The sequence below is a fragment of the Orussus abietinus genome, unplaced genomic scaffold (genome assembly GCF_000612105.2).
Source record: "Orussus abietinus isolate OABI.00-Male unplaced genomic scaffold, Oabi_2.0 scaffold212, whole genome shotgun sequence".
NCBI lineage: Eukaryota > Metazoa > Arthropoda > Insecta > Hymenoptera > Orussidae > Orussus > Orussus abietinus.
The window spans coordinates 60,926-74,148 of record NW_019394367.1 but is presented as its reverse complement, the minus strand read 5'-3'; the positions used below and the strand labels follow the sequence as shown (position 1 = coordinate 74,148).

The 13,223-nt window shown below is 39.2% G+C and overlaps 4 protein-coding genes across 6 annotated transcripts; 2 read left to right on the top strand and 2 right to left on the bottom strand.

Annotated features, from left to right (window-relative positions):
- Window positions 1-307: 307 nt before the first annotated feature.
- LOC105695235 (protein AATF) lies at window positions 308-2,201 on the bottom strand. Its single transcript, XM_012416606.1, has 2 exons — window positions 1,898-2,201; window positions 308-1,783 (listed from the first exon to the last, which is right to left on the bottom strand). The coding sequence occupies exons 1-2, from the start codon at window positions 2,104-2,106 to the stop codon at window positions 442-444; spliced, it is 1,551 nt and encodes a 516-aa protein (XP_012272029.1). The 5' UTR covers window positions 2,107-2,201; the 3' UTR covers window positions 308-441.
- Window positions 2,202-2,327: 126 nt separating this feature from the next.
- LOC105695332 (protein CLP1 homolog) lies at window positions 2,328-4,271 on the top strand. The gene is made up of 3 exons (XM_012416820.2): window positions 2,328-2,693; window positions 2,771-3,828; window positions 3,911-4,271. Exons 1-3 carry the CDS (start codon window positions 2,595-2,597, stop codon window positions 4,020-4,022), a joined length of 1,269 nt encoding a protein of 422 aa, XP_012272243.1. The 5' UTR covers window positions 2,328-2,594; the 3' UTR covers window positions 4,023-4,271.
- Window positions 4,272-4,383: 112 nt separating this feature from the next.
- Window positions 4,384-6,273, top strand: LOC105695330 (putative sodium-coupled neutral amino acid transporter 7). The gene is made up of 4 exons (XM_012416819.1): window positions 4,384-4,715; window positions 4,810-5,170; window positions 5,251-5,497; window positions 5,585-6,273. The coding sequence occupies exons 1-4, from the start codon at window positions 4,631-4,633 to the stop codon at window positions 6,242-6,244; spliced, it is 1,353 nt and encodes a 450-aa protein (XP_012272242.1). The 5' UTR covers window positions 4,384-4,630; the 3' UTR covers window positions 6,245-6,273.
- A 73-nt stretch (window positions 6,274-6,346) lies between these two features.
- On the bottom strand, window positions 6,347-11,509 carry LOC105695329 (E3 ubiquitin-protein ligase RNF123). Of its 3 annotated transcripts, none has more exons than XM_012416816.1 (10): window positions 10,977-11,509; window positions 10,572-10,894; window positions 9,528-10,493; window positions 9,255-9,391; window positions 9,050-9,186; window positions 7,811-8,949; window positions 7,402-7,730; window positions 7,168-7,333; window positions 6,946-7,086; window positions 6,347-6,866 (listed from the first exon to the last, which is right to left on the bottom strand). In XM_012416816.1, the coding sequence occupies exons 1-10, from the start codon at window positions 11,075-11,077 to the stop codon at window positions 6,568-6,570; spliced, it is 3,738 nt and encodes a 1,245-aa protein (XP_012272239.1). In that variant the 5' UTR covers window positions 11,078-11,509; the 3' UTR covers window positions 6,347-6,567. The 3 variants fall into 3 exon arrangements, with proteins under 3 accessions (XP_012272239.1, XP_012272240.1, XP_012272241.1); XM_012416817.1 differs by having other exon boundaries at window positions 9,050-9,171; XM_012416818.1 differs by having other exon boundaries at window positions 9,050-9,153.
- Between the last annotated feature and the right edge of the window lie 1,714 nt (window positions 11,510-13,223).

The following is a 13,223-nucleotide window of genomic DNA, read 5'->3' as shown; positions in this document are numbered from 1 at the left end:
CCTCGTTGTTTATCATTAATGATCTCAATGATCGCGTAATTGTAGATGTGTGCTAATGAATTGCAGTCTGCGACCCAGTAATTTTGAATAGACTTTATGTAGCCTAGGCAAATGCGTATGATGTATGGCACGAATGGCTTTACAGGGATTAGCAATCAAGGATCCCAGATTAAATTGATCTCTACAGAATGCTTTGCGGTGTATTGTACTTAACAGTAATTTGCGGTAATACGAAAATCCGCTTGTAATTAATGCTGCACTTGACAACCGTGAACGTGCTCTCCGTAAGCTCAAGAAATAATTCTTGTCTTCTTTAGGATATTTTATTATCCTTAAATTATTAAGGTAAAATTAGAAATAACACTCCAAGGAGGGAATGATTTGGATTGTATGTACAGAATAATAATTATACCTATAATATTAAGTATTTTCTATTCTTCCTCATTGTCCTGTTTCACCCTCCGCTGCCTTAATTTTGCCAAACAACGATTTGTACAACTCATTTTTAGCGAGATCTGTCCATGTGTCGTTCACAGTGATTGGCGCCATAAAATTGACTAGTTTTGTATGCACGTTGAATCGGATTCGTCTGCCCTTTGTGGCTCTGGTATCAATTTTTCTTTTCATTTTACTCCTCATGTTCTGCAACAGGATCCACTGTTTACTCAATTGTATCGGATCGGTCACGTCAGAGGATTTGTACTCGATCAGTTCCCTTAAAAGTTGATGGTAAAAATCGTCATCGTCGTAGATCTCGGAGTCAAATTCTTGAACAGCTCGACCATCGGTGTCTTCGGGGGTGGTTGAAGACTTTCCAACGATCTCGTACTCCGACCGCTTCAATCGAGTTTTCTTCAAGACTTTTAATTTGTCACTTAGAACAAAATCAATCTGACTGACTACAGACTGATTACTACTCTTATTCAGCTTACCAGTCGCAACACGTGTCTTGTCATTCCACTTTTGTATCACAGAGTTCCTATAACTCGAGTAGGCTTTGTGATTTTCAGCAAGAATATTTTCGAAATCATTTAACTTTAATCTCTTCCGTGGTAAAATTTCGTTTTCTTCTTCTTCTGAGGCTTCTTTACCGTTTTCTACACTCTTGTCCTCTTCCATGTCTTCATCGGTATCCGATGGAATTTCTTCATCCATAGAGTCTTCTTTGTTTAAGTCATTACCCTGGTTTTCATCCTGCTTCCTTTTTTTACCCATCTTCTGCATATCTTTAGTTTCTGGGTACTTTTTTAAAAGAGTACTCTGCAACTTTAACATGTTCTCTAGGACATCGATCAACTTCTGCTTAGACTCGCCTGCAGCTTTAGCAAAATTGTTATCAGATTTAAAATTCTTGTAAGCATCATATTGAGGCATCTTGTTACTTGTTACCAGGCACTTCTGTAACTTGATTCTAATTTCTAGAAAATTTTCCCAAAGCTTTAGTTGATCTCGCACACAGTTGCCTTTTTCAACATCATCCCGAATATTGGAAACAGGGATGGTTCCGATAATGTCTTGTTGAGTTATACCCCTACGCAATGGATTATCCTCATCAACTTCCGAATCGGTTACTTCGTCAGAATTTTCCTCTTCTCCAGAGACATCGGAAGCATCTTCATCCGATGTCTTGGCATCGCTTTCATCATTGTCATCCCCAGCACTATCAGACCCCTGAAAAGCCTGCAAGTTACTGTCAGAATCTTCTTCTATTGAATCATCATTTAAACTTGAACCACTTTTTTCCTCGTAAACGTCCTTTCTCGAAATCTTTGTCCCTCGGTACCTGTAAACATAAATATAGCAACTTAATTAAATATGAAACATAACCTCTAATGGAGGTTAGGTTGATAACGTGGCCCAGATAAAATCTACGGAACCCAACAGTAAATCCTCTTACCTTTCGTCAACTTGATCAAGAAGTTCCACATTTTGCTTTCTAAAGCTTGAATCTTGAAAATCATCAACTGCATCGCTCTCATCAAAGTGTTCAACAACTTTTGCTCTTGTATCTTCGATCTCGTCATCCGAGTCGAAATTTGTAGGAGCTGCCGTAACCAGATAACTGATTTTCTCAGCCAAACTCGTGACTTTTTTCTTCAACGACATTATGATAAACACGGGAAAAATCTATTACTTCGACTTCTAATAAATCTCATCTAATTCCATAGCATCAGCAACATATTCAACGTGACCTTGAACTAAGCCCAAGGACCTAAAAAGAGAAAGAGCAACATACGATTCACCTAACCATTAATGCGTTCGCTCTGCCCTCTGGTAAGGAAAGAGAAAACTTCTTTCTCCGAACAAACTGAGCGGAACAAGGATGTGGCGACATTTAGTTGCAATACCTGAAAACTTTTATCAGACATGCTGGTGTTAACTAATCCCTTGCAGTGAATTGCACTCAATTACTGGCTTTATTAGAGTAGAGCCCTTGGTTACTCTGGGGCCAAAAACAAAAACAACAACAACAACAACAACAACAATTGCACTCAATTGATAAAAAATAAGCAAAGGAACTATCATGATATCAAGCCTACCTATCAACTGTTGGAATATATAATATATAATATATTTTATAACATATTGTCGCAATGACGGAAGAAAAAGCTACAACCCAGGAATTCAAGCTCGATCCTGACTGCGAGCTTCGTTTCGAAGTCGAAAGTAAAAATGAAAAAGTTACTTTGGAGGTTAGCTTTTCTCAAATAGCTTTGAAATGTTTGATATTGTGTGGTCACGAATAAACTATGAATTTATTATATTTCAGTTGAAAAATGGACTAGCTGAAGTATTCGGTACAGAATTGGTAAAAGGTAAAAAATATGAATTTTCTGCGGGTGCCAAAGTTGCAGTATTTACATGGCAAGGCTGTACGGTGGAATTGGTGGGAAGGACGGATGTCAGCTATGTTGCCAAAGAGACACCCATGGGAGTATACTTGAACTGTCATGCTGCCATGGAACGAATGAGAGAGGCGGCTGAGAAGGATGACACCCGAGGACCAATAACCATGGTTGTTGGTCCTTGTGACGTTGGCAAATCGACTCTGTGTCGGTTACTGCTCAATTATGCAGTTAGAATGGGAAGACGCCCTATTTTTGTTGATCTAGATGTTGGTCAGGGTCATATTGCCATTCCAGGCACAGTTGGTGCGCTCCTAGTAGAACGACCTTCAAATGTTGTCGAAGGCTTTAGTCAGCAGGCACCACTGGTTTTTCACTTTGGACATAAGTCTCCCAGCATGAATGCAACTTTGTATAATCTACTTGTATCCCGTTTGGCAGAAGTCTGTTCCGATAGACTTCAAGCTAATAAAAAGGCCAGAGTTTCAGGTATCATTATAAATACCTGTGGCTGGATTAAAGGCGGAGGGTATAAAATGTTAACTCATGCAGCCCAAGCCTTCGAAGTGGATGCGATTTTAGTATTAGATCAAGAGAGATTGTACAACGAACTTGTGAGAGATATGCCCGATTTTGTAAAAGTAGTTTTTTTACCAAAAAGTGGCGGTGTAGTAGAACGAAGTCAAACACAAAGGATTGAGGCGCGTGATCAAGGTGTACGAGAATATTTCTATGGATCACGTACGCCACTATACCCACATAGTTTTGAAGTGAAGTGGAACGAGGCACGGCTTTATAAGATTGGAGCTCCGGTACTTCCAGCTTCCTGCATGCCTTTGGGCATGAAGGCTGAAGACAATTTGACCAAATTAGTTGCAGTTACGCCAGGACCTAGTTTGCTACACCATTTATTATCGGTATCTTTTGCCGATTCTCCCGAAGATGACGTTGTTCAGACCAATGTAGCAGGGTTTGTGTGTGTGTAAGTATCCATTAAGTACGTCTTTCAAGACAAAAGTTTATAAGTAAATCATAATATATTAATCATGCTACACTTTTTTCAGCACAAATGTTGACGTTGAACGACAAACATTCACGGTACTGAGTCCTCAGCCAAGGCCTCTTCCCAACACAGTTCTCTTGCTTTCAGATATTCAATTCATGGACAGTCATTAAATTTATTCTAAAAAAAATGTTCCAGCTAACAGGTGTACATAACATACTATATGCAATGTAAGAAATCATTTTGTATTTGCCATGTGTCATGCAATTGGATTATTTTTTTATCAGAAATTATACTGCAATGGAGGATACCAACAAAATTAGTTCAAAAACCTATACAATAAACTGGAGTTTACATCCAAGTTAATTTCACAATATTAGTTGTATGGGCGCTATAATTTAATAAAACAACTTTTACATTTATATGTATTTACTTTCTTTCCAATCACCTATCCTGATCAATGAGAAATTAAATCTACACATTGACTTGTAACGTCTCAAGATGGCAGTTTGGAATTATCAAGTATGATTTTTTCTGTTATAATTACTACATGCAAATGAGTGAATGTATAATGAGTATCGAATGCCATGACCAGTCGTGTCTGACAAAATGTGCGATTCATAGCGTAATCAGTTCTGTAAGACATTGGAAATATTTGAATGACCTATGCCCCTTTTGTTGCGGTATCTAGTCCACTTGGACGGCTCTTCGTTTCTCCTTCTGAAGTCTTCATGATACTTAAACTTATTTACATCGTGAATTCTAAAGGGATACTTCAAGTATGAATTGTCTGACTAGCAACAGTGAAATTGTGTTGTCAACAGCTATGGGCCCTTCTATGACACTTCGAGAGCAGGAACGTCGAGGTATTATTATATAAAGGATCGTAAGATGTATCCATAGAATGGCATGAGCAGTTTAAACATTTAATTAAAATAATGCAGTGAAAATTTCCTATAGGAACTAGCTTGCTGGGGACGGTCTTCTTGATAATAAATTCAACTCTTGGAGCAGGACTTTTAAACTTCCCTCAGGCCTTTGACAAGTCTGGTGGCATTGCCACGGCTATCATTATTCAGTTCGCTTTCCTGGTGATTATTACTGCCACTTTGATTATTTTAGCAAATTGCAGCAACATTACAAACACCGTAACTGTGCAAAATGTACTGGCAGAGCTTTGTGGGGCTAAATATTTGACACTGTGCAGCCTGTGTGTCATAATTTACAGTTTCGGTTGCTGTATTACGTTCTTGATTATTATTGGCGACCAATTCGACAGGGTCTTCGCAACTTTCTATGGGGCAAACTTCTGTCATTATTGGTAACAACTGACATCATACAATTTAATATTTAATCAAGGTGAATATTAATGTGAAATGATAAATTTGAACATTGTTCCAGGTATCTGTCCAGACCCTTTGTTATAAGTTTAACATGTGTTGCGTTCATTCTACCATTATGCTTCTTCAAGCGACTGGACATGTTAAGTTCTACGAGTTGCCTTGGGTGTGGAACTATTGTTTATGTTACTACATTAATAATTTATCAGTATTTTGCACTTGATAACACTCCGAAGTCTATGAAAATCTGGCCCGAGATGGGTACCGAGGCTCTTCAAATTGTTCCAATTATATGCTTTGCATATCAGGTATTTAATAGGGTAGAGTTACATTAGTTTGATTAAAACAATTTACAGTAAGATTGCTGTTAACATATTGCATTTGTCCTTTCACAGAGCCACATGACTGCAATACCTACATATAGTTGCATGAAGAATCGTCAAGTTGGAAGGTTTGGAGTTTGCGCAATAATAAGTATGATCATCTGCTTCTTGGTATACAGTGTGGTGGGAATTTTTGGTTATGCAACTTTTGGTATCGGCAAAGTACCTAGTGACATACTTCAAGGATATACAGATAAAAGTGCAGTATTGACGATTGCAATCATCTCAGTGGCTATTAAGAATTTCACCACATATCCAATCGTATTGCTCTGTGGTCGTGAAGCACTATTCGGTCTAATTAAAAGAGATACAGATGCAAACAATACCGCCAGGATTCTATTCACAGTACTTTGGTTCTTTTCGTCCCTGGTTATAGCAATTCTCGTACCTGATATCGCTCCAGTAATTAGTCTGTTGGGGTGCCTATCGGCAGCATTTATTTTTCTCTTCCCAGGCATTTGCCTTTTCCAAAGCACTCTTTTGAAAGACCCAGAACTATTTTTGAACAAGGATAAACTTTTAATAGGAATCTCAATATTTATCATTGCTCTCGGTGCATTTGTGTGTGGTGTAGTCCTGATGGAAGCTTTCAACGACTTAAGCTCAACCCCATCAAAACCTCGACTAATCACTGGCTTCCGAATAAACCTCAAAGAAAGTCTATGCATTTAAGTACAGGATGTATCTTTTAATACACCGAATTGAAATTGAATATTTTCTACCGGAACACAGAAGGCAGACTCAGAAAGACTGAAGTGTAATTTAAAGATTCTGTTAATAGTTAACACTAAATAAGACTTTTATTCCAATGACCAATTTAACTTAAGATCTCATGTGATATTATTTAGTGATTAATGTTATAAATAAATTCTTTCCTTTTTTAATAACCTGATCAATGTTATAACGTCCCAGTTACAGTTAATTTTTTTGCCTTGTAACGTTTTCAACGTATACATTTGTCGACTTGATTTCTCGAGTTAGCCACCGATTACTCATCAGTTGTCGTCGGAGAAATCGTGCAGTGATACTCCCTGAAGATCGATGACCTTGTTAATAGTAGCTTTACAGAAGAAACATTCTCTACTGTTCAGAAGATGACGATCTATACAGGCTCGGCAAGATTGGTGACGGCACGGTTGAAACGTGGCGGCGATTGGATATGCATAACAAATTGGACAGACGTTTTCATCGTCACTCGTTAATTTCGAATCGGGTAGCAGGGTAGTATTTAATTCCAAATAATTTATCATTCTCCTCACTCGAGCAATTTCCTCATCCGTCACGTCTTCTTTATCTGAAATTAAAAACAACAAAAATTAGTAGGAAATGCGTTTACTATACTCTTAATTGTCATTAAGTCACGTTGCACTTACAATTGAGCAAAGTGAAGGGTTTAATGTTTCTAATTTTGGTATTCTTTTGCGATTCTCCCAGCACAAAGGTGAGGGAGCCTATTTGAAAGCTCGGTTCCGTAAGAAGCGCCATCGTTACCCACGATACATCTCGCGTATCCGCTAGAAATTCGAGATTCATTAATCACTGTATTAACTGATAATACGATATACAAGAACGGTAAAATTATAGCAAGTGCTTACGTTCAAACGTCGTCATTTCCTCGTCGAGAAGAGCTAACAATATACCGATGACAGCCACCAAAATTGGAAAGTGATCTACCGAGTCGAGGTCAGGTATATCCAACAAAACGACGTGTTGAAAGCATCCGGTCTGTGAACTTACACGGTTCAATATTTGACACAGCAGCTGCGAATGAAAATTACCTCAATTGATTCTCTTCGTTGGATAAATACAATGCCACTTGGATTAAATACCTGGCATAATCTGGCTAATAAATTTCCGCTCGAAGGTTGAGAAGCATCGTTAAAGACTCTCGTAGCCACGGTGGCGATCATTTCCAAAACTCTAAGTAAAGTTATAGCCAAGTCAAAGCACGTGGTACAGATCTTCAATTGACGCGATTCAATGAAAACCCTCTCTGGCCTCGACGATATATTTTGGATCTCCTGTAGCATACCGATGAACTCGGAGAAGGCCCAGTTTAGTTGATTCAGCAAGGAATTCAGAAACTGTGTGGTACCCTGAAGATTGCCAAGCAACGCTTCCCCGACATGTTTTTGATAGATTTCCGACGGACACGGTTCTGAGAACATACATGGATTATCGATACAAATTGTGTTAAAATATGTAATCAATATTTATCAAAGAGATCTTGAAACCTACTTATAGGTTGCGAAATAGATTCTTGTTGAAGCATCTTTGGCCCCACTTTCTTGACAAGATGAGGACTCTTCTCATATCGGAAGGCGAATCCCTTTCCTTGCCAAAACCTGACCAACACCCAATTCGACTGTGCCCATGCTCGATTTTCATATGGCTTTAACAAACTCTCAACCATCCTTTTTCTCGACTCCTTCGGCACATTTTCCAGCGCCTCTAAGGTGGTTAAATTCGATACGAAACCAGCCAAGGTAAGGACCAGGGTGTCTTTTGAATTGGCGTGTACGATCCTAGGATCCAGAAAACGGTCGCAGAGGAACTCTGCAACGTCGACGAACATGTCCTGGTAACCAGGTATCCCCTCAATAGGTGCAGTTGGATGAACATGGCTCCGTATTCCGAAGCTCAGATCGGAGACAGCCTCCAGATAGAAATCGGGCACAAAGGCAAACATGTTCCCCTCTTCGCTAGCATTCTTCAAAGTCAATGTAACCACCCGGAGGAGCCAGGCGAGCTGTGCTTGCTTTTCTTCCGAGTAGACTGCGGCACGAACCCAAGCCATGTGCCTGGCTTGTTCGGACAACTTGGTATCGAAGACTTCAATAGTTTGTTCAAGCTCTTGGCGAATCAGTTGCGAATCGCTGTCTGTCCGTTTTTTCACCAGTTTTAACCAAGTCTTCATGTCCGCGATAGCCATGACGTACTCATTCATGCTATCTCGCAAACTGGCGACCTTGGCTATCTGCCGTTTAGCTGCGGCATAATAGAATAGAATGATGCCATCCAAAAGTTCTAGAAGAGAGATCGCCGAGTCTCTTGCTCCATTTGGAAGAGGGCTCCTGTCTTCTCTGGATTCTGGGAAGTAACCCAGTCTTCCAAAGACCATTGGACCCGTCGAACCTGACGCATTGACGTTGATCATTCGCGCAAATGCTGGTATGACTATAGGTAGCTCGGCGAGTCGAGACAAGCCACCTGAGAATTGACTGTTCGGAGCTTGAGTGTCATCCATTGCAATTATCACTTCGTGGTCTGGACCAAGAAGATGTATCAGCTCGGTCTTAAAAGTCTTATTGAGATGCGATATCACCCCACCTAGTCTGTCGATGCCAGCATAGTTAATGGAGGCATCGTAGAATGACCTGTTTTTCATTGATAAATTAAAATCGATTTAATAATAACATTATGCATATCCTTTGTATTAAATGTATTATAGATCTATTATAAATGTATTCATTTTACCTGCAAGGTATGTAGATCGGACTGCTTTGAATTTCAGTATCCCACAAAACCCGGAAGGCTGTTAGTAAACGATGGAAACAGCACAGTGTTATCGGCAGAGGAGTCTGAGGTATGGACGTAATCTGCAGAAATTCCGACTGAATGCTTGACATTAAATTTGAACTTTTTTACCTGCTACTGAATTCAATGGTTTGTTTTTACTTACACGGCTGGTTATTAAATTTTCCTGCACGAATCGGCGAAACTTCTTCAAGAAAATAGTTCTGGACGTCGGTGTGTGCGAAGTACCATCGGAGTTGTCCAACAAGGTAACCAGCAGTTCAACTTGCAATGCCTCGACCTCTAACGGAAGTAATTTCATAATCTACTACACATCGAGAGTAAAATGTTAATGAAACCACGTTGGTTTGTTCATCACTTTTAAGTAAAAAGAAAAGTGATTCTAGGTGAACATTGAGCTTGAGAAAATTGTATATACCAGATATAGCGGTCTTGATCCTTTCACAGGAGCGAATGTACTGCTCCTTGTTAACCTCGATTGCAGAGTCAACGGGATTAGTTTCCCACCAGGTTTTATTGACTACACTGATCAATCCTCCTTCGTCTAGTGGCTTGACGTGCACAAAATTAGCGAAGCGTACTCTATCGAACAGCACATAACGAAGTAAATGTTGCCGAGTCGCTGTGTGTCGACAAAGGCTGGTAAGCAGAGCTAAACTTCTGCACTGATCCGGGTACTCTAACAGCAATGACACATGTCTAAATGCTGACAGCAGATGAACTATTGTGCTCTCGAGACAGGTTTTCATTTCATGCTCTTCTAAAAATGTCCAGAGAAAATCCATACAAGCCAGTAACTTTACAGGCTTCCGTCTTGCATGAGATGATTGGTTCTTATCAGCAAGACCAGCTAGCTCCTCAACAAATGGTACAAAGACGGCTTCAGCGATGTAGGGCATAGCAAGCAGTGGTCCAAGGTTTTTCAAAATTAATCTTGCCAGGCAAACAAGAAATGCTTTATCGCTCATGATCCTATTCTCCATCATTATAACATCTTGAGAATCATCGGTAGCAATGTATATGAGATTTGAAAACCACTTAAATAAGAGTAACGATTTATTGACTTGTTCTCGAGGTATTGCTTGAAGCGCCCGGTAACCTTCAACTGGATATCGGAATGGAGTTGAGCCAAAATTTGCAGTGAGATTTTCTGTAAAAGCTAGACTAACTGTTGGGAAATATGCAATGCCAGAGCCCATGGTAATATTTTCAAATGCCTTTCCTAGTGACCTTCCATTTCTATAAAACTCTACCGTGCCATTATCCATATCCAGGGTGCATCCTATAATATCTCCGGAAAGCCAAGGTTCACCATATTTGTACGTTGATACGTTCCACTTTCTTACACGGTTACCATCATAAGCATAAGAATTTACAGTATCTCCTACAGGGTATAAAAGGAGATTAATGAAACGGTATGGTCTTAATTATAAATATTTGGTTACACATTAGGCTCACATACCAACTCCAGACTCCTCATTGAACTTGCATTTCATAGTACCCCAGCCCACTTGCATCACTCCTTTGGAACCAAGTTGTAACTCGTACATCCATTTTCCTTTATACACTGCTGTATTTGCTCTCATTGTATTAAAATTACTTTGGGAATTAAGGCTAAGTCTATCTGGAGAAACAACAAATAGTCCATGGTGACTCGATACATCAAATCTCACAAGTTTTGGTCCTATCCGGCCTACAGGAGTATCTTCTGTGCTAGGTGAATGGCTTTCGTTCAATAAAGCTACCTCGATGTACTTATCTACTACAGTTAGGCCTAACGATTGCCTGAAAAAATTAACAAATGATTACACAGATTAGCAAACATGATTTACACATAAATTATTAGAATAGTTCAATAATGTATTACTTTGAATTTGCACTGCCTTCCTTTGATTTAAAGTTACTGGATGCAGTTTCACTGACGATGTCAGGTTCAAAGACCGATCGAAGGATCTCCTCCGTCTCCATTTTTTAAATCGTCCTTGACACATTGATAAATATTTTATTTCGTACCTCACCAGAGTACCAAAAATATTATCAGGTCATATATCGTTAATAGGCGCATCACGAGTTTATCATTGACAACTGCCGATTCAAAAAGTAACTTGTCAAGAACCACGATTATAGGTTCCTCACTGCAATTTTATCTATAAGTCACATAAAAAATTGGGTCGAATAAATGAATGGCAGCGTTTCGATTCCATTCTACAATTTTCTAATCAACACCAGGGTCCTGACACCGTGGGCGCCAAAAATTATTTTAATTTCACATCAGTTTGACAAAGAGGATCCGCAAACACAATAGCCATTTTTTTATATTATTTCTCAATCAATCGTAGATCATTCAAATCTATTGAGAGTATCCACCAGAGATGAGTTGGGAGATTGCTCACCGACAGGATCGCGCGATCGCATCCTGTGCTGCCCTCTTGTTTCGTACGTTAGCTTTCACCGTTTTGCCTCCAAGGGCGGCGCAATCAATTTCTGGTAGGGGTTCGCGCACTCGCGATGGCGGTGCCATCTATTATTCGCCGTTGGCGGCTCACGTATGTACTCGTGATGGTAATACCATGCGGCCAATGTGGCGGTAATAACGCCAAATTCGTGGGCTACACTAGGTTTGTTCGTTTTGTCTACACTTTCGACGAAGTGTACACTTTTTACGAAAAGTCAAACTGTTACGAAAGTCAACTTTTTACGAAAAGTGTACACTTTGGCGTTCGTTTTGACGGAAGTGACGCAGCGCCGCTGTTCGTTTTGCGAGTGAATCTACACCGAGTGTACATACAATTAAATTCAAGTATTTAAGAAAAATAATGAACAGTTACTGCTTGTGATTTTTAAAAGTACTTTTTGTTGGTTCAGTATTCTGTTTTTCTCCAAAACGCCCATGAATCAAGCAATAAACTTGATTTAAAGGCTCCATATTGAAACCAAAATCGAAATAGTAAAAACTTCGATTAGCTGTAAATAGGTACTCCGCAAGATGGAGCCACTTCGAACAAATCACATTAATGCATTTATTGATAAACCATTAAATTAACGGCCGAACGAGATCGTCCGTTTACTATTTACAGATATCGGCACTTTGCATTGAAATATATGTACATACCATATGAGAAAGCATTTATGTCGGTCGGTGTATATCAGTTTAATAAATATGAAGACAAGGAAACTCCATATGCCGTACATTCAACTCCGCCGAGTTATTTGCGAAACACAAAACGCGCCCCATAGCGAGCTTTCCAGTTTTGCATATTCTCCAGACACGATCAAAAGCTCCATAGAGTTATGCAATTCCGGTGATGTAATACCTGAAAGACTTGGCGGTCCAGAATATCCCTTCGTTACGTAAAAGGACATTTGTGTCGTGCTGCGTAAAAAAGATGAGCTACCCGGTGGCTCCATCTGGCGGCGCAGTCTTTAACGATCTCCCCCAAGGCCTCCCAATACACCGCGATACATATACTTAACTTCGTAATTGAACGTCGACTCCGCGTCGTCAAATCGAAAGCCAATTAGATAGCAACTAACAATGCGATTACAAAACGACCGAATCAACGTCACTAAAATGCCCCTCTCGCTTCCATTTTTCTCACGATTTTAGAAGGTACTTCTGGGAAGATATTTCTGGGAGGCGTCTCAATACGTGAATAAAAAATCAATGCTTTTAATGAACATGGACTATTTACATAAACCGACTTGTTTAATTTTACGTTTTTGCTCATTTTTGCTCACCTTGAGCTCTCTGGATATTTTCTAAGTGCGACCTTGATTACTAATTTTTTCCCTCCATTTCAGACAGTTTTTTCTTTTTTTTTTAACGAGCACACATTTATATAATTCGTCCGGAGTAATAAGTTTTTGCTCGTCATGTTTCGTTATATTTCAGTGATGTAGGTTATAAGGGTAATCATTTATTGGACATCCATTATTAATTTATTTCAATTGAATGTATTTTCAAAACTTATGTCATTATTCGCAATAATTGATTATGAAAAACCTTCCTAGAGACTCGGTACTCTTCTTACTGTTTTAAATGTTAATCAGTGACATTAATGATCATGAATATTTCATATAATTAGAATTGCTTAATCATCTTTTTTCCTTAGAT